The sequence below is a fragment of the Thamnophis elegans genome, chromosome 5 (genome assembly GCF_009769535.1).
Source record: "Thamnophis elegans isolate rThaEle1 chromosome 5, rThaEle1.pri, whole genome shotgun sequence".
Lineage (NCBI taxonomy): Eukaryota > Metazoa > Chordata > Lepidosauria > Squamata > Colubridae > Thamnophis > Thamnophis elegans.
In genome coordinates this window covers 50,009,311-50,028,039 of record NC_045545.1, presented here as the reverse complement: position 1 = coordinate 50,028,039, position 18,729 = coordinate 50,009,311, and the positions used below count along the sequence as shown (strand labels likewise).

Sequence of the window (18,729 nt, the reverse complement as noted above, 5' to 3'; positions counted from 1 at the left end):
TTACTTTCACAGTACATATACTTCTGATTCGCGTGTGTATTCCATTTTTCTTAATTAGAATTTTCATTTTATCATTTTTATTGTTGTTTAGCATTAAACAATTTCAGTTCTGTTTCATATATGTTTGCTATAAAATGTAGGAAACTGAAGCATATATACCTTGATAGATCTCAGCAGGATTTTGCAAAAATGTTTTAAATTTGACCCATACTACATCTGAACTGTCTTGAGTTGAACAAACCCTGTTTCAACAGCAAACAGCTGTCTCAAATTCAAAGCAGGATGTTTTGACTATTCTGGAGGTGCCTTAAACTTGAAACTTCCGATAAATATTGTACCGTGTGAGTGTTAAAATGGCTTTTCTTAATACTACAGCTTAAAATGTTTTCACTCATACACAGCATGTATCTGTTGCATTGTATATATGTGTGTTGTTGCATACAATAAAAGTGTCAAGTCCACTTTTACAATGACAGTACTCAGCAGAGCAGAGTTTTTTTTTACTCCACATACTTCTTGTAGAAAGTCCTTCCATAGCAGACTAAAGAAGGAGTGACAAAGGAAGGAGAAGAAGAGAAAGTTCCTAGGTATGAATGAACACCTGTTGGCATACTGGATATAATCTATATTAAAATTATATCTGTCTTACCTGTTGTTGGACACTGCAGGTAGCACCTAAAGTTGATTCACCTAAGAATTTAAAAATAAAAATATTTTTAATATTTACAATACAAATCTAGCTAATTACTGTTAAAAGCAAGATCTGCTACAGTATCCACATAATTAAAGGAACGGGCTTGCACGATGAGTGTCTTCAGAATTGTGTATCCAATCTTTAAGGAAGAATTATCACCTTGGAGCTTGAGACAAGATGCACTCTGGCTACCCAGGCAAGCAATGCTGAACTGTGGAATTTCAGTTTTTATGTTGAAATCTGAAACACTACTGCTGATGTAAGTAGAGGTCCATTATTTTTATTGCAGCCCTGCGCTTCTGGACCTCATTCGGGTCACCATGATTTATTCTCATTAAACAAGCCTTCACACTCCAAATAAGAAATTTTCAGTCTTGACCATGATTTTGTAGTTCAATCCAGAAGATATAAAATATATATTTCTTTAAGGTGCCCCCTATGGCCATAATACTTGTTCCATGCCAACTCTACCATACCTGGAAATATTGATTTGCTGTTTAGTTCTTTTCCTCCTGAAAGATCATTTTCCTATCATCTTTTGAGATATAGACACCAGAGACAGTTCTTTCTCACCTAAAAAGTACCAGTACTTCACCAGCCATTCTCAGTAGCTAGAAATGTACAGAATTAAAGCTCTGAAGTCATAAAACCTTCATTCATGATTCATGCTTCTACTATTCCTTATCCACTGGTGCAGAGTAAACTCTTCCATATGACCAGTATTGAAAACCTCTTTTCCATAGTGCCAGGATTGAAAGAGAAAAATGGCTATGGTGTGTCAAAAGTATTAACAATCTTTGACTTGATAAAACATGTTTGGAGACCAAAGAATAATGCATACGAATGAACACAGTAGCTATATCATGTTTGAACAGTACTGAAAACAAGACCTTAAAGCAGTTGTGTCTGCTTCTCAATCATAAGGTTGAAAGTTCCAGCATCAAGAAAACATAATCTGCTAGTTCGGGTAGTCCTCAGCTTATGACAATTGAGCCCAAAATTTATGTTGTTAAATGAGAAATTTGTTAAATGAGTTTTGCCCCAATTTACGACTTTTCTTGCCACATTTGTTAAACGAATCACTGCAGTTGTTTAGTTAACAGGTAATTAAGTGAATCTGGTTTCCCCTTTGACTTTGCTTGTCAGAAGGTTGCCAAAAATGACTCTGGGACACTGCAACCATCATAAATATGAGTCAATTGCCAAGCATCTGAATTATATTCACGTGACCATGGGGATGCTGCAATGGTCACAAGTGTGAAAAATGGTCATGTCACTTTTTTCAGTGCTGTTGTAATTTTGAATGGTCACTAAACAAACTGTTGTAATTTGAGGACTATCTATACTGAGAAAATGCTACTTCCTGCTCTGAACTCTGCATCTAATGACTGTGTTGGTCAGCCTTCCTGGCATGCGGAAGCAGCAGCACCAGTTTTATAATCTCTTATTTCCAAAGAAGATATGGCTTCCTACAATTGAATCCCAAAAGGTGGTGGGAGTATCAGTAATGGCCATTCATTGGAGTCAGAAAGCCAAAAGTGAGAGACTTGACCATCTGCTGTGAAGTTGGGGCAATTCCTCAATACCATATTAATTAAAATATGAGGTATGACTCTTCCAGGATGGAGGGCCATCACAGAATGCCTTTTTCTCAAATCATTTTGAAGTAGGTTTACTGGTAAAGTGCAATAGTAAACTGAATGTAAAAGCAACACAATGTTTCAGAGTGCTGTGTGAAGCCTGAGTATTCTTTCTGCCTTTTTAATGCTTGCCTTTCAAACGAAGAATAATCATGTCTGGAGGGCATCATGAGCCTTCAATGCAAAGTTTTGAACATCTGACCTGTCACTCATTTTGCAGCTTACTTTGCAAAGAGAATTACAATGCAGAGAAGGGAGGATGGATGATAGGTTATAGTTAGGAAGTTATTATAAGATCTTATTATAACTAATATAATATTACAATTAATGAATTATATACATTTAGGAGCAGCAAGCTCCAAGGGCAAGAAGCTGGATTGTGACTACTACCTCGGTGTGTTTGTACTGGGAAAGAGAGAGAGTTAATCAAATAATTTAGTGCCTGCCAATTTATAAGTCACAGCATTTTAAGAGCAGGTATAAGAGTCTGGAACCAAGGAAGAGCCTCCATACTAAAACAAGCTGGTGAGGACACCATTGCACTGAAATAATGTGACTGCAAAGCAGTTAACTTGTCTCTAATTTTGTTTTTTGAGATAAGTTGCATTTGAATGATCTCTTAGTGATGATAGTGTTTAATGTCAGCACTGATAATTTTTCTACTAGATCAGAGAGATCAGCATTGGAGCGGTGTTAGAATTATGGCCACATAATTTTCAACTGGTCCTGAACTTCTGTGTTGAGAATGAGGCAACAAGAATTAAAATTATCCTGTATATTGGTTCTGTCCTTCTGTTGTTGTTGTTGGTTTGGACTCAATAATATCTCTAAGAAGGGACTCAGAGCTCAAAACTGATACATGATCTTTTGGTCAATGGAACCTGGGATTATCATGGGACAACCACTATACTAGAGGCTCCCTTGTTTTTTTTTCCCCAGACCTCCCCCATAAAGAACTTTTTTCCTTGGTTCCTAAAAGAAGTTGTTCCAAACCTTACATTTATAAATGGAGAAAATATGGAATGAATCAGGTCTTTAACACTTAGCTTAATTGCTTTCTTAAGAGGCTTGTTCCCAGATAGAAGCCTAAAATCAGGACAATCTGTTCTTTGCTGTTCAGTGAAAGCCCGAGAATGGGAACAAATGTTAAAGATACAACCCTTCACAATCCTCCATATGCACAGGAAGTGACAGATCTGATGGTTGTCTACTGCTGCAATGCATATACTTATGAAATGGTGCCATCGGTGTCAAGCACTTCTGCTGCAGGCATCAATAGCCAGAACTTTTTAGAAGTCAGCACTAGGGCAGGTAAAAATGAGGAAATAGGAGGAGCCACAAATAGTTTTTGGTGGTCATGTTTCTTAAGTTATGTATTTTAAACATTGTAAGCCATTGAGAGATTTTTGGGAGTTGGTGGCCTCAAAATTTAATAAATTAAGTTAGATAATATTATGTTGCATGGGGTAGGACTCCAATGGAAAAAAAAACCTGTTCCTAAAATATTTCAAAAAAGCAGTGCATGATACGTATGAATTCTTATTCATAGGAACCATGATAAAGGAGTACTAGAAGTACTAGAGTCTGAAGACCATTCTCAGACGACAAAACTACAGATGTTTCTGAAGATGCCACAGTTTCTAAGCCAAGAACAATTAGTGCAAATTTTGTTTTGAGGACCTAAGACCAGAGGGTTGTAAAAACAGTTGCTAAGAACAACATGCTGGGAGTTCTTAAAAACTGGAAGTACTAATTTAGTAGTGGTAAAAATGCAGGTAGGAAAAACCGGTAGTCGGTTTGATGAATTTTTGGAAACAAAGGCAGTTCCTGATAATATGATTCTCTTCAAAGAATGTTAGTCAGAAAAAAATATATTTGGGGCAATTTGAGTGCTTGCAAAATGAGACGTGTAGCCCACAATCTATTGTGTAAGTTAATTTCTGAATTACTTTCTTCACCCAACTTTTTGGGAATAGAATTTTCCTTGAAATGAGAAATGCAGATGATGAAGACAAATGCTGAAAAAAAAAAGAAACCTGGGAATTTGTCTTCAGCTAAACAAATGAATATGGAGAAGGATCCGATATTGTTGCTTTTTCTGTAGTAATGTAAAAGAAACTATGAGAAAAGGAACATGCACATTGGAGAGAGCACTTCCAGTTTTAAAAAAACCTACCTGTTCAAAAAGTTTCCATTGATGACTCTAAAATGTGCATAATTGATATGTGTGATGCATAGAGATTCAAAAAAGACATTTCAGTGTCAAAAGGACATCTCAAAACAGTAAATTTTAGCTATAGTTTAGAACTAAGCTCCGGATAATAAAATATTGTAATTATGGGAGAGAATGAGGAATCATGAGACCTGAGGCCTTGCTGTAACTCATTTTTACAATATTGAAGTATGATTTAAATTCAGATGGGAATTCTCCAAATTTGATTATTTTCTCCTACTGTTCACATAATGCTCTTTTTAATAAATGAGGATGTATGATTCAGAAGTCATGCTATTTTTATGAAGCAAATGAAAAATGTTCTATTTAAGAGTTTAGTTTAATTCTCATTATTTAGTATTGCAATTGCTTGTTAAAGTCATATACTTACGAACTAAAGAAATTAGAAAAGCTATCCAGCTACTGAATTAGTTTCTCCTGGAGAAAATATTAAACTAAGTAGGCATTTCTCTCTGAGGTTACTTAAGAAATATTGTACAAGATCCACTGAAATCAATCATTACAACAGAGAAAATTGGTATGACTTCATATGTTCATATGAAAAAATAAACAAAAAGAATGTTATGCCTAATATTTTTGTGGCCCAGCAGGAGCCGTTGGAGCTGCTGATGGACTCCGATAGCGAGGAAACCTGTGACTCTGCTATGGAAGATATGGAGGACCTGAGCAGGGTTCCGACTCAGAGCAGGGACCAGAGAGGCTGGTTGGCTACCAGGAGGCGCCTGAGGCATGGAGCAGTGGTGAAAGTCAAAGGGAGTGTGTCCCTGACGCCAGGCAAAGTAGGGCCAAGAAACAGAGGCAGCAGTTATGGAGACAGACTCATAAGAGAAAATCAAGCCCAGGTGGTTGTGGCTTGGCCCCTCCCAAAAGAGTATATAAGAAGAGACTTTGGGAGGAGTCCTTTTGCAGGACACAACCGTTCGTAGTAATCTGGAGAACTCCTTGTCTGGTCTGCCTTGTGTTCCAGCGTCTGTTGGAGTCTGGGTTGCTGCCACCTTCTTGCCAGTGAGTCGTGTTTGGGCTTTCAGCCAACAGGATTATAATTGCTGTGAATAAAGCGTGGCAAACAGCTAAGCCTGTGCCTGCGTTCATTACCGGACGGAGGAGAGCCAGAACAAATATCTATACTTGAAAATATGATGGGACTAATATCAAGTCAAAATGAACAAAATCTAATGTGCTACCTTTTCAACAGCAATAGCTCTCATTATTAATTCTACCTTTATCAGATTATTGAGAAACCATTAGTGTGTATAAGAAAAATAGAAACAATCCAACCTTTTTCTTTTACAGTATGAATTCATGCTTGGAAAATGAACATATGAAGTACCCTCAAAGCAGCCTATAAAATACAATTTGCAAAGAACTAAGATTGTTTCATAAACAAATCACATTAGCTGGCTCTTAAAGATGTGAGAATTCAGTAATATGAGAGAACAATGGATACTTTACCTAGGTCAATAAGAGAGACATTTGAATGAATTTGCTAGGAACTGTGCAAAATGAAGAGAGGAAAGTGCACATGGATGAGCACACAAATTGGGAGAGAGCAAGGAGGAATTTCCAAAATAGCTGAGGTGTCTTTCAAAATACCGTGGCTACATTAACCATAGACTTTGCTTGGTTTTCTATAATAAACATACATCAAAAGTTTGAGTCACTTTCTGTTACCCGGAAGCTACCGAAGTAAGAATATTTTAATTAAAGTGTTATCGAAAAAAAATGCTAGCTGGGCACACAAAACAAGTCAATCCTTCTAACTTAAAAGAAAAACTGGAATTGTTTTAGTTTCTCAGCTTCTGGCCAAAATTAGTTTTCGGGATAGCTAGTTAAGAGGATGGTAGAGGACAGGAAGGCCTGGAGAAACGTTGTCCATGGGGTCGCGATGGGTTGAACATGACTTCGCAACTAACAACAACAACAAGTTAGGTACAGTTTGCAATAACAGTCTTTACCTTTTGTCTTTTTATCTACTGTAACATGTTTCTTTGTTTCTGCTGTTAGCAAGAGTTCATAAGGATGTTCTTCTTCTTCATCAGCTGTGCTCCCTCTACTTTTTCTTTTGGTGACCAAACCCTAACCAGACACAGACATAAATTAATAATAGTTCCATCTCTTGTTATTAATTAATTTTTAAAAATGGTTATATTGTGAAAAGAGCACTTTCTCTCAAAAGGAAAATTTTCCAGCAACTAAGAAATGAAGCACAATTTAAGTAGCACATATTTACATATCAACTAAAAATTCTCCACTTTATAGAGTAATATTAGATACCTACTACAGAGCATCCATATATATCAATCGAAAACACTCTAAGGGACTGCCAGATGCAAACCAGGCCATGGCATAAAACCCTGTCCAGAGCCTGCTGATATGGCAGTTAAAACTACTAACAAAAATATATATATATATATATATATATATATATATATATATATGTATGTATGTATGTATGTATGTAGGTCTCTAGTTGTTCGGGTTTTCTCCCGCGTAGAATTGGAGATGTCTTGGCGACGTTTCGACGAAGTCTCATTCGTCATCTTCAGGCTGCTTCAGACTACTTCAGGTTTGGTGTTTCCAGGAGTTTCCAGAAAAACCGAACAACTAGAGACCTACATACTAACACCCGCGAAAACCTCAGAAAACATATATATATATATATATATATGTCACATTACCCTCTAGATCAGTGTTTCTCAACTTTGGTGACTTTAAGTCCTGTAGACTTCAACTCCCAGAATTCCACAGTTGAAATCCACAGGACTTAAAGTCACCAAGGTTGAGAAACACTGCTCTAGATATATTAATGCCATTCCCTCCACATCAATAACATCAAAGAGGACACATAAGGATGCTTACCACTGAGGATGCATCATGTTTTTTATCTTCATGTTCCTCTTCTTCATCAGGGGGAGGTTTTGCAGGAGGTGGTGGACGCTCTCTCTACAATTTTGAAAAGATACTCATCAATGCCTCATTTAAAATTCATTTTTGATGCAACCATAATATATTTACTGCAGCAAAGCAAATAAGTGATTTCATCAAAATGATGAAACACGTGATATGGCCTCAGAATACAAACTGTGCCTTATCTTTTTACATGCAACATTATAATAAAATACAAAAGTGGACAGCCTGCATTACCTATGTTTTGTCACTTATCTTCCCTTGGACTTTGTGGACCACACAGATGTCCTAACTATTTGGTATGCAACTTCTCTAATAACAAAACTGGCATAATTTCCATTCAATAAATATTTCACAGACTTGGTAGGCAGTGCTTGATAGAGTAACCATAAAAGCTTTAGAAAAAACATTCCGAAGCCGTAATGTATCTATACCTACAAAATTCAGAATTGTGCAAGCAATGGTATTCCCTGTGATATTCTACAAAAGAAAAAAGTTGTACATTGAGGAAGCAGGATAGGAAGAGAATTGATGCATTTGAATTTTGATGTTGAGTAGCCTCCTGGGATTACCATTGACAGCCAAAAAGAATCAAACAAATCAACCCCAAGTTCTCACTTGAGGGAAATGGTCAGACTCAAATTATGCTACTTTGGATACATTATGTGAAGATGGGGCTCTCTAAATAAGGTTCTAATGCTGGGGAAGACAAGAAGAAAATGACCTAGAGCAAGGTAAATGTAGTCAGTTACAGTGAAGAAGAGTCCACCATCGAAAGACCAAGTTAGTTTGTCAAATAGAAAAATCTATGTGGTTGCTAAGATTTGACAGACTTGATGGCACATAATCAATTAATCAGTAAACCAATCAATATTGTTAATATTGATGAAAGAAAACACTTTAAAAGCTGCTATTATATGCACATATTGCATACATAAAAACATCTTAAATTTGTCTTTAAACCTGTTTCATTAACTGTTTCAATCTTAAAATATACTGCCAACCACTGATAACTTCAAAATAAATCTGCATATATTTTGGGTTGCATGTACAAATTCATGTTTAACTCTGTATATTTATAATAAACTGCAACCATCCTTATTTTAATGTGCAATAAATACTCCATAGTATGCTCAAATCCAATACAGTACTGTTCTTACCAACTCGAATAGGTTATTTAAATAAAGCTGGCTGCTTTCAGAGAAACTACTATAAAGCCTCTAAACTCCCCCTGCTGGATTAAATCCGTAAATTCCATGACAAACTGATTTGCTGGCCAATTAATATAGTAAAATGGTGCAAACAAATCTAATATTCAGGATTATTATGGTAGAGTGGTTTTAATCCAAAGAAAACTGGGTGAAAAATTGTTCAAAGGAAAGTCACATTCTAGGTTTTTTCCCCTTGCTCCTGAATGGTTAAACTGAGCTACATTCCCTAGCAAAAATATATAGTGGTAGAAATGAACCTAAATTCAAATAGCCATTACATTGTGAATAAGGAATAATTCTTGCAAGAATTTCATAACAGGACAAATGGGTTCCAGGTAGTCAGTAACCAAAGCCCTTAACAATTATTTGCTATCACTTCCAAACTGTACAGCTGGGCTATTAACTTATTGAAAGTTTGGAGGCCTGCTTTCATATCACAGCCTATTTTCCATAAAAAGAAAAAGATAACACACATCAGGCTACGTACAGGTCTCACTGCTGTCACTTTAATACCAGTCATCTCCGCTTCTCTGTTCACTGAATCTCTATCTGAGGATCTTCCACTGGCTAGGCTGTCCAAAGAATGACAGGAGGTTGCATTGTATAGTACTTCATATGGACATTCTTCTGGCTTGCTATCAACATCTGTTATCAAGTCTGTCACAGCTTTCTCCACATTTCCTAAAGAAAGCAAACATGTTAAATCAGAAACAGTTCTATACATGTTCAGTAGCTGTAGAGATCCTATTCACAAACTCTGTTTTGAAACCCTGGCTACAATTATTCCTTTCCACAATGCCAGAGGCATAAAAGGTGGATTTCATTATTTCCATAGCTTTCTACTTCATACATTATCTTTGCATATGGACTGGGAACTGGAGTCCTAATATACTTTGTTCAGATCTGCAGTTATTTTGACAAGGGAGTGGAGGGAGAACTAGTACTTGACCCCTACATATCACCAATGAAATACATTGGATTTGTTTAAAAAATCTTCTTTCACATTATTTTTAATATCTGTTTAAAGTTCTTGAAAGAGATGGTGTAGGAATATTGTGGAAGTCATTCCAGAATGTTCTTTATAATGCAAATCAGCTCAGGTGGAAACGGTACCATGAGTCATCTCAATAGTGAGAGTATATCTGAACTGAAATGACAAGTTTTTTAAGGAACTAGTTGTAGATAAGAGCTGAGCTATGGGAAGAAGAGAACATTTGTTGTATTTTAAGAAAAGGTGATAATTGTTATACAGAAATCATTTCTTTATATATCCTTTTTAAACTATATTCTTATTTTTTCTTACTTTTCTATCATGTCAATTTTCTCCGCTCCCCCTCACTATGTTTTAGTTTATATTAGTTTTTCATTGTTGCAGCTGAATTTTTTTATAACATTACTATTAAATAAATAATTTAATACATTTCATATTTTACCTTGAGGTATCCGAGAAGTTTCAATGGAAGCAGTTAAAGGCGATGATAACTTCTCTTCTGCTGTTGCAAGATTCTTTCTTGTTGTACAGTCTGAACAAATAAAACAAGTAAAGGAACAACAGAAATTAGGTGCCATGTAAGATATTTGCTACCTGAAGTCTTAAAAAAAAAATACAGTAATCTACTTTTCATATATTTGGATACATTCTGCATATTTACTATGGGTGAATACAAAGCTGTCATTTCACTAATATAAGTAGTCCTTGCTAGCTTTTTGGCTAGAATGATAGCAAACACAATCTTTTCTGAAACTCGGGAAGGCTGGCCTTTATACCCTTCAGAAACATCATGTTTGCAGCTTTCTAGCCAGGAACGCAATGTTTCTGAAGGGTAGAAAGGCTAACACACTGAAACTATTCTGAAGGTGTAGCCAGACAGTTAGGAAACAGGGTGTTTCTGAAGGCTAGAAGGAACGTCTTCATAGCCTTCAGAACAATCAGGGAAAAAGCATCAGCCTCTTCCTACCCTTCAAAAATATCATGTTTACTAGTTTTCTAGCCTAGCAAATATAATGTTTCTAAAGGTTACAAAGACTCTTTCCAGTTTTTATAGCCTTCAGAAACAACATGCTCACTAGCTGTCTGACTGAGACTCGCATTGGCACACCTGACAGTAGCACACCTGAGCACACCTGACAGTAGCTTCACAAAAAGGCAAAGGTAAGTGGCCCTGTGTATGGTGGGGTGGGAGAAGTAGACAGGGAGCAGGCTGAGGCTTCCAGGGTTGTGGCAGATTTACCTGCGCTAGTGGACCAAATGAGCCACTGAGATGAGGGAGAAGTAGGTGAGTGGGGGAAGAGGTCCTCAACTGCCCTCAGTCATAAGAGTAGTCACACTGCTAAGTGCTCAAATTTTGCTCACAGGATCACGGGGCACTGCAACAGCTGTAACTTCTGTCAGAGGATGATTTTCTATTCAGCAGAAATTTATAATTTCAAATGATCACCTCTTGTTGAGGACCACCTTTTTTTTAATGGATCATGACTCTAATCTTCATAGATTTCCATTTTGCTTTAGTTCACTCTATTCAGGAGGGCCTTTGTGAAGTAAATGGACAGTGGAAGGGAAGGAAATAGGGGGGGGGGAACCCTTGCTTCTGCTAAACTCTTTTTGACACGCTGACACTGGGTTTATACAATATTAAATCTGTCCTCTGTACTCTCTCCAAGTATAAAGACTTCTTCTTTTTCTTATGTTAGTGAAGGCCACTTCCACAACAGTGTTAAATGGCCACGAGGGAAGATACTTCTCTGTGTGATTCCCAGTTTTGTATCTCAGTCCTGATGCATTTGCACTGCCCTTTCACTAATCCATCATTAAAAATGATCCTATTTAAAAACCCATCTATTAAGGATGCATTAATCTGCAAACAATTTATGGCTGGAAAATGGTTCTATTTTACTTTTCTTCCTCTGCCTACTTAATGCTATTGTGCATCTTGCAATATAGATGACTTTCAAAGTGTCTGACCTGGAGGTTATAAATCTCAAAAATAAACAAGGGATGCATTACATCCATAACCAATTTCAAATGGGATAAAAATACATGCTGAGGAGACAATTATCAAATTGAGTAAGAACCAGGAAGCTATCAACTTAATACCAATTTTTCAGGAAGTACAAAAAACAAGGGAAAACATCTTTTTTTTTGCTCAATCTAGTTTTCTTTGTATCCACATTGTAGTTAATTGAGCAATGTAGAGCTTTTAGAAATTGCTTAACTGAAAAACAACCCACACATTTTTTATGGCTGTTAGCGTCTGATGTTAGTGTGCTTCCTATTTCTCTACTTTTGCCCTCTGTTCTTTTATGTTTAATTATTTACCTTCAATCAGAGCTGCTATTTGTTGGCTTTTTTGAGAAGGAAGTTCTCTGACAATCTCCAAAGCGGTAAAGCCTCTGTTATCCTTTATATTCACATCAATGCCTTCAACACAGAAAGAAACTTGACATTATATACAGTAATTCAGAAATGTTGCACATACTCATATAGCAAAATGTGGTAGAAACGTAACTTGGCCTTAATCACTTCCTTCTCCTAAATGTACATTTTGGTCCTACATCTATGTTCATTAATTATTATTATTGGTTAAAGCTGCCCTTATGCCATATGAAGAATTTTAATTTTAGAAGAAACATTTTTAATTTGGGAAGTGCTTTTATTTAAATTATATTTTATTATAATTTTAAGAAGTTTATTTTATTGTATTTTTAATTAGAAGCACATAAACCTATACTTAAATGGAGCAGAATAGGAATACTTAAAATATAATAAATAAATAAATATATGTTAGATTATATCTTAAAATTCAATTGTGGTGAAAGCAAATAAAATTTCAGAAGGGAATATGGAGTATACAACCTTCTGATATCAAATCAAATCAGAAGTTCTACCAATTCCTGCTCAGCTCTTGTTACTTTTCCTAGTTTATACTTAAATTTCATGAGGCTTTAGCTTGAAGGAGCAATTTAAAAAGGAAGGTGAAAGATTTAAATTAAATTATGTTGCTCATTCTCAAGAAGTATGCCTAAGGCTGCTGAATGTTTACAACACTAAGACCACCAACAAAAAAGGAAATCCAAAAATATGTTTAAAAGATCCTCACCTGCAGCTAACAATATCTGTACCACATCTGTTTTGCCAAACAAAGCAGCTTCATGCAAAGCACTGCCTTTTTCTGTCTGTAAAAAAGCATGAGTTGAGGATCCATCAGAAAACGATAAGAGTGTGTCCAGGTAGCCGCTTTACAAACATAAGCTATTTGTTACCGTTTATTCCAATTTAAAAACCAGCTTCTTTAAAAATACAGGCTGTTCACTCTAATAATCAATCAATAAGAAATTACAACTAATAAAAAACCCTCTGAATTTCCCTTTCAAGTTGAAACAAAAAAAGATAAAATCCAGTTGAAAATATAGTTGAGAATTAGAAGAAACCTAGATTTCTGGAGTAAAACAGATCCCGCTAAACTTGAAACAATTTCAAAGCATAAGTCTATTAACTTTCAAACTTAACAGGAATTAAAAATAAACTTATTTAACCATCTTTTGTATTTGTTGGGATTATAGGCTGCTTCAATTTGCCAATTCTGAGCAGCATATAATTGGGATTTTAAAACATATGATGAAGTAAAACAGTGATTAGAAAAGTTCTTATTGAAAAGGGAGATACTAAATCTGATCCTGAAACATTACTTTAATGTTGAAACTCTGCACACACAAATTTAAGCAAATACCTGGTAGTTGTTATCCATGCCAGCCTCCAGAAGTACATGAACAGCAGCTTTATGGCCATTTCTAGCTGCCAGATGCAAGGGAGTGTGTTTCTTAGTATTGCAACTTAATAGATTGGGATGAGCATTAAGCAACATCTTCACAACCTCTAGTCTCCCATAGAGAGCAGCTAAATCAAGAGGAGTCTCAAACTTGTTATTGCGCATAGTAGGATCAGTCAACTCCTCCAGAAGAACCTTCACCACTTCCGTATGGCCATACTGAGCTGCACAGTGCAATGCTGTCTCATTGTCGTTATTCTAAGATTACATAAATATAAAAGCCATTAGAGCTTAGAGACAATTATAACAAACAGAACATTTGTTTTAAATATAAATGTATTAAAACTCTTCCAATTATTTTCCACTATGCATGCAGTGGCTTAGTGAGTACATCATGGTCTCATTGTTATTTATATGTGCACACATTCAGACATTTTCTATAGAAAAAATATCTATTATTGCATTTTGAGATTATTACTTCGAATGTGCTATAATATTCTCCATTTTTAAAACTCAACAAGCATTACTTATCCATTCAATATGTTACTATAATGTCTACAAACTTAGGTTTTGCAAACCAATAAATTGATAATAAATATAGTATTTCATAACTGTGTTTTTTCTCTCTGGAGAATTCACCTTTTATTAATCAATCGGATATTATGTTGTTATTATATTTAATTTTTATTTTATACAAAGGGCCGCTGCTATCAGGAAACTATGACTAATATTATCAACTTATGAAAACTAATTACCTGTCAAGAAACAGCTCTTTCATGTGACCAAATGCTTTTTTGAAATTGGACTTCATAAATCAGGAAGTCATTGAAGTATTAAATAGCATTGGGTTAAACCCTAGGTGTAAACCTAAGTACTTAAAGATTTTAGATGATATTATATGAATACAAAAATTTCATTCAAACTATTAGTGTCTTTAAACATTTAAATGGTGTGTGGTTGTGTTTGTGTGTGTGTGTAAGTGCATCTTTGTGTGTAATTATAATGGCTAAATGTACATAAACAAAACCCTGGCTTCACCAGAAATGTTTCAATTGATAAAAAGTAAACAAATTAAAACTTTAAAAGCTGTACTGTACTGGACAAAATATAACAGAGGTATGTTGTGATTTATTTTTGTTCTAGCTGTATCAACAATGTTCAATGTCTCATGGGCACATAACAAAACTGGCTGAAACAGAAAGGAAATAGATGAACAGTCAGACTGCTTAAAAAATGGAATGTACAAATGAAAGTTACTATGAACAATGACAGACATGCACAAACATTTGAAAAATTGAGGCGGACACTTCCAACGTGGCAAAGAAACAATTCAAGTCAAACATTTGCCAAGGAAAAACAGATTTATAGTGAAGGTGCTTCTAATGAGGTAATGCATCATTCAGCAGCATGCAGAGAATCTCACCATGAATAGAGGGGAAAGCATATGGTTCAGGATTTATAATTAAGATGTAGGGTTTAATGAAAGATAATGAAGAACCGTGGTAATTTTTAGCCACATTATATTACAAACTATGCATAATGTACTACATCAGTAAACATCGGGGGAGGGGGGAAGCCTCAATTGGACTAAAGATAGTTCTCTGTTAAACTGAGCTCAAATCCTAGGGATTTTATGGATATATAGATACAGGGTTTTGGCCAAAGTACAGAAGTATTTTGCCACTGTCATCTTCCAAGATTTTTTTTCCAATTGCACAGTCTAACCTATAGTATTACCTGACCCTTTGTTATCCCAGCAATAACTAGGCCTCCCCTGCTTTACTTGTGGGAGAAACGAGGCCAGCCTTTTTAGAAAAAAAGGATTAATATGATTAATATCTTACTGTTGCCCTCAAATTCTCATTTCTCTTTTAACTAAGTCAGTAATTAGACATTTAAATTTTCTGGCCAAGAACACCTGAAGATAGGTACTCCTGAAATGCAAAATTTTATATACTCTTATAAAGCCCATGTTTGATTTCAAGTTTGTGGCAACAATTATTTTTAATTTATTCTATTCTAAGAAGTTTGGATGCCATGTTTAAAAATCAGGGAAATCTGCAACTGTTCAAATCCGGCTGTATATCCAAATAGCTGCCCATCTGACAGAATTTAAATCTGAAAAATCTTCATTAGAAAATAGGATGAAATTGCTACACATTAAGAGGAGGGCTCAGATTCTTTCAAAAACTTTAGCCTATTAATGCAAAAATCTTACAACCCAACTGAGATTTTTTAAAAGCAAGTCTTTTTGAAAATGTCTGAGATTGATTTCTATAATTTCTAAGAGAAAAAGGAGAAAAGAAATGGTAGCATCAAAAGTCAAAATAGTGGTCCGCAGCTTAAACAGCTCTTCTTTTGCCCACTGATCCATTTATCTTGAAGACTAAGGAATGCTTTTCATGGATATATGAACTAATAGTTGCCAATGTATACTTGATTTGCAATTGGTACAGTACAAAAGTAATAATTTGTATGTAAAAGCACTAAATATTAAACAGAAGCCCATAAAAGTGAGACCGTAATCATAATTGGCAAAGAAACCCAAAGAAACTCTAGAAATAGTTGAGGGAAAGGATAAAGCAGTGACTTAAATTGAGGTAATTTTAACTATATTAACTCTAGAAAAATATTTACAATTTTAATGTATGATCATACTATATTTTTAAGTATCATGATTCCTTGATACATTTTGCATTCAAAAAAGGTTAAGTCATTTTGAATATGCATACATTTAATCTCAGTAATTGGTGTATAGCGGGGGTTCTTTTGACAGTCAAATCAAAGTACCTTTTAACCATAAATGTACATATGTAATTCAATTTGAGAAAATGCACAAATGTCTAACAATTTGTCAAAGTGCACTGTTTAACTATCATTCCTCGTCTGTACTGAAATGCCTGCTACCATTAAACTAAACGTTCACAAGCATTTTTCCTACTTTTATGTGTGCCTTATTAGAAGTAGCAAAAATCTCTGTGTTTGTGGACTATTGGCAACTGCCTGGACAAGTTCCAGCAGTTTTGTGGATAAGATTTTACAAATCGTTTGCCATTGCATACTTCCTAAGGTTGATAGAAAATGACTGGTCCAATGTCCCCAGATGGTCTTGGCCCCTAAAGTGGGATGACAATTCGCAGTCTTCCAGTTTCTAGCCTCATGCCTCAAACTCTATAACTGATTCTCAACCAAAACCTCTAGTAGTTAATACTTACACTACTTTAAAAAAAGAGTGGTAAAATGAAAAGCTTAATTTCCAGTTAGTTCAGAATACCCATCAGCCTTGGGAATTCTGGGAGTTGAAATCCACACATCTTCAAGCCACGATTGAGAAACATTGATCTAGTACCGTGATGGCGAAGCTATGGTATGTGTGCCCCAGGGGGCACGCAGAGCCATATTTGTTGGAAACAGAGCCATCAGCTCTGGCATGCATGTGTGCCAGCCAGCTGATTTTTGGCCTATCGGAGGGCCGGGGAGGCTGTTTCTGCCCTCCCCAGGCTTCAGGAAAGCCTCTGGAGTCTGGGGAGACAAAAAACAGGGCCAATGGGCCAACCGGAAGGTCAGAAATGATCCGTTTCCAGCTTCCAGAGGGCCTCCGGGGGGGCTGAAGGAGGCCGTTTTCACCTCCCCAGGCTTCAAGACCTCCAGAACCTGGGAAGGGTGAAAACTCACATGTGCATGCGCAGGTGGGTGGGGCACATTGAATTGTGCATGTGGGCATGCACATACACACAATTTTGCCACACCTTTAAGTTCACCATCACTGATGTAGTCTATGGGGAAGATCAGCATAACTCTCAGAAATATTGTTTAAAATAACATTTTTTTTATTGTATCTTAATTTCTATGCAGTTTAGCCTTCCAAGTGAGCTTAGAGAAATATGCTTCTTGGGCTAGATTAGTTTTAAATGTTTGATTTTAATAGTATTCATTAAATTAAATTAAAAATAATACTAAGCTATAAAAGACTTAGAAAATAGCCTTGTAGAAAGATATTCATCTCACTTTCCTCTTCAGGCTTTTAAAGATTTAAAATATCTTTTATTTAAGTAGACATTAATGCTCTCTAGAGGGATCTGGCTTGGTGGAAACAAAACAATGACTAAACCAGAGGTATGCACTCTTTTTTCTATATTTTCAGCTTGCTGTGCTGGAGTTTCTACTAAAGATTACAGAGAATAAAACAAGGGCATTTTTTTGTACTTTTGGCATTTTGGGGTTTGCTTTATAACTTACTTAGATCATATTCAGAGACACTGATGGCTTACAGATCATGTTTTTGCTTCCACCCAGAAAAGAATAAAACCAACTAAGAAATCCTTTAAAAAGCATCATAAACTCTATACTGCAAAGAAAATGGTGGAAAACTACATGTGGCAAGAATGACATTTTCCTGAAATAATTACTGTATTAAAATTTAACTTCATTCAGTCAGTTTGGTACCACTTAAAAGATTCATTTTCTAGCTAAATGATCAAATGCTTTGTGGATCATAATTGTAACATTTTATCATGAGATGTATATTATAATGGGCCATATAGTGTGCGACAATTTATAGAAATGTATAACTCCTAACAACATTCTTTTTCATTTAATGGAAAAATGTATCACCAAGATTATCTAATTTTTCTTGTTTCTGTAAAAATATATAAATAAATTATATATAAATAAATATATAAGGTATATTCACAAGTACAGGTGAAACTTGAAAAATTGGAATATTGTGCAAAAGTTCATTTATTTTAGTAATGCAACTTAAAAGGTGAAACTAATATATTAGACAGACTCATTATATGCAAAGTAAGATAATTCAAGCTGTGATTTGTGATGATTATGGCTTACAGCTCATGAAAACCCCAAATCCATAACCTTAGAAAATTAGAATATTGTGAAAAGGTGCAATATTCTAGGCCCAAGGTGTCCCACTCTAATCAGCTAATTGAGCCATAACACCTGAAAGGGTTCCTGAGCCTTTAAATGGTCTCTCAGTCTGGTTCAGTAGGAATCACAATCATGGGAAAGACTGCTGACCTGACAGTTGTGCAGAAAACCATCATTGAGACCCTCCCTAAGGAGGGAAAGCCTCAAAAGGTAATTGCAAAAGAAGTTGGATGTTCCCAAAGTGCTGTATCAAAGCACATTAATAGAAAGTTATGTGGAAGGGAAAAGTGTGGAAGAAAAAGTTGCACAAGCAGCAGGGATGACCACAGCCTGGAGAGGATTGTCAGGAAAAGGCCATTCAAAAGTGTTGGGGACTTTCACAAGGAGTGGACTG

General features: G+C 35.7%; 1 protein-coding gene across 5 annotated transcripts in view; it reads right to left on the bottom strand.

The window, feature by feature from the left end:
* Positions 1-18,729, bottom strand: part of ANKS1A (ankyrin repeat and sterile alpha motif domain containing 1A) — a 137,522-nt gene that overhangs the window by 67,682 nt on the left and 51,111 nt on the right. For all 5 annotated transcript variants that reach the window (XM_032218726.1, XM_032218724.1, XM_032218725.1 and 2 more), the window contains 8 exons: positions 13,413-13,709; positions 12,783-12,858; positions 12,002-12,103; positions 10,119-10,208; positions 9,173-9,366; positions 7,427-7,510; positions 6,523-6,643; positions 650-690 (listed from right to left, as the gene is read on the bottom strand). In XM_032218726.1, coding sequence (XP_032074617.1) covers positions 650-690; positions 6,523-6,643; positions 7,427-7,510; positions 9,173-9,366; positions 10,119-10,208; positions 12,002-12,103; positions 12,783-12,858; positions 13,413-13,709 — 1,005 coding nt within the window. The remainder of the gene's footprint in view (positions 1-649; positions 691-6,522; positions 6,644-7,426; positions 7,511-9,172; positions 9,367-10,118; positions 10,209-12,001; positions 12,104-12,782; positions 12,859-13,412; positions 13,710-18,729) is intronic.